This window comes from Manacus vitellinus, unplaced genomic scaffold, assembly GCF_001715985.3.
Source record: "Manacus vitellinus isolate BGI_N305 unplaced genomic scaffold, ASM171598v3 scaffold_64_pilon, whole genome shotgun sequence".
In the NCBI taxonomy this organism is placed as follows: domain Eukaryota; kingdom Metazoa; phylum Chordata; class Aves; order Passeriformes; family Pipridae; genus Manacus; species Manacus vitellinus.
Window position 1 is genome coordinate 967,927 of NW_021940718.1, and position 967 is coordinate 968,893.

Consider the following 967-nt stretch of genomic DNA (forward strand, 5'->3'; position numbering starts at 1 on the left):
AGGTCCTGCTGGGGCCCTGCAGCCCATGGAGAGAGCAGGAGACTCCTGGTGGTGTTTTATGGGAATTATCAACCATTCCCATCCACCTCCACTCCAAAAAACCCCCAAGTTATTCCCAAATCAGTGATGATTTCCCAGCCAGACAAACCCAACTCAACCTCCAGGATTTTTAAGGAACCCCAGCTACAAACACATCAAAAAAAACCACAGCTTACCTCCCATTTTATTCATTCCAAAGCCCATGCCTTCCATTCCCATGCCTCAAAATAAAAGAGAAAGCTTTTATGTAGCACATGTCACTCTCAGAAAAATGCCAGAAAAGAAATAAAAGCATCACATGACACATCCACAGTTTGAACTGAAGAGCTTACATGGGATAAAAACTCTGAGGAGATTCCAACATTCCTTGGTCAGGGCAAAAATCAAACAAAAAAAAAAATAAATCATAAAAAAAAAAAATATCAAGCAGCAAAAGAGGGAAAAAAAACCAACAACAGAACAAAACAACCCAACAAAAACACCCATTGGAATTTTAGAAATTGAAAGCTGAATGTGTGCTACTGGTTTTTGTTTGTTTTTTTTTTTTAGGTGGCTCTTTTGAAAACTTGTTGTTTTATAGCAGATCCTACGGGGGAAAAAAGATTTGCAAAGCCCACTGATGGATGAATTGTGTGGTTTGGGAGTGACAGGTGGTTCTCCAAGTTCTCCTGGGATATTTTTGCAGTGTCTGCTGCTCGTGCTCAAGAGTCAGAAAAGGAAGGGCTGTTGTGTCGACCCCACAGTGGCACCAAAAAATAAAAAACCAAAAAAAAAATAATAAAAAAATACGGAGCAGTTGCTTAAATTCAGGTTTTCCATGATCAAAGCTCAATAAAAACTCAAGTTGGTTTTCAACATTCCTAAGGTCATTCCAGCTTTTTTTTTATTTATTTTTTTTAATTTGATTTGATTTTAATTTTTTTTTTTT

The 967-nt window shown here is 37.5% G+C and overlaps 1 protein-coding gene across 1 annotated transcript in view; it reads right to left on the reverse strand.

The window, feature by feature from the left end:
• LOC103766918 (heterogeneous nuclear ribonucleoprotein M-like) overlaps nucleotides 1-967 on the reverse strand; it is a 33,594-nt gene that overhangs the window by 2,609 nt on the left and 30,018 nt on the right. Inside the window, exon 11 of the mRNA XM_029963869.1 lies at nucleotides 209-260. Coding sequence (XP_029819729.1) covers nucleotides 209-260 — 52 coding nt within the window. The remainder of the gene's footprint in view (nucleotides 1-208; nucleotides 261-967) is intronic.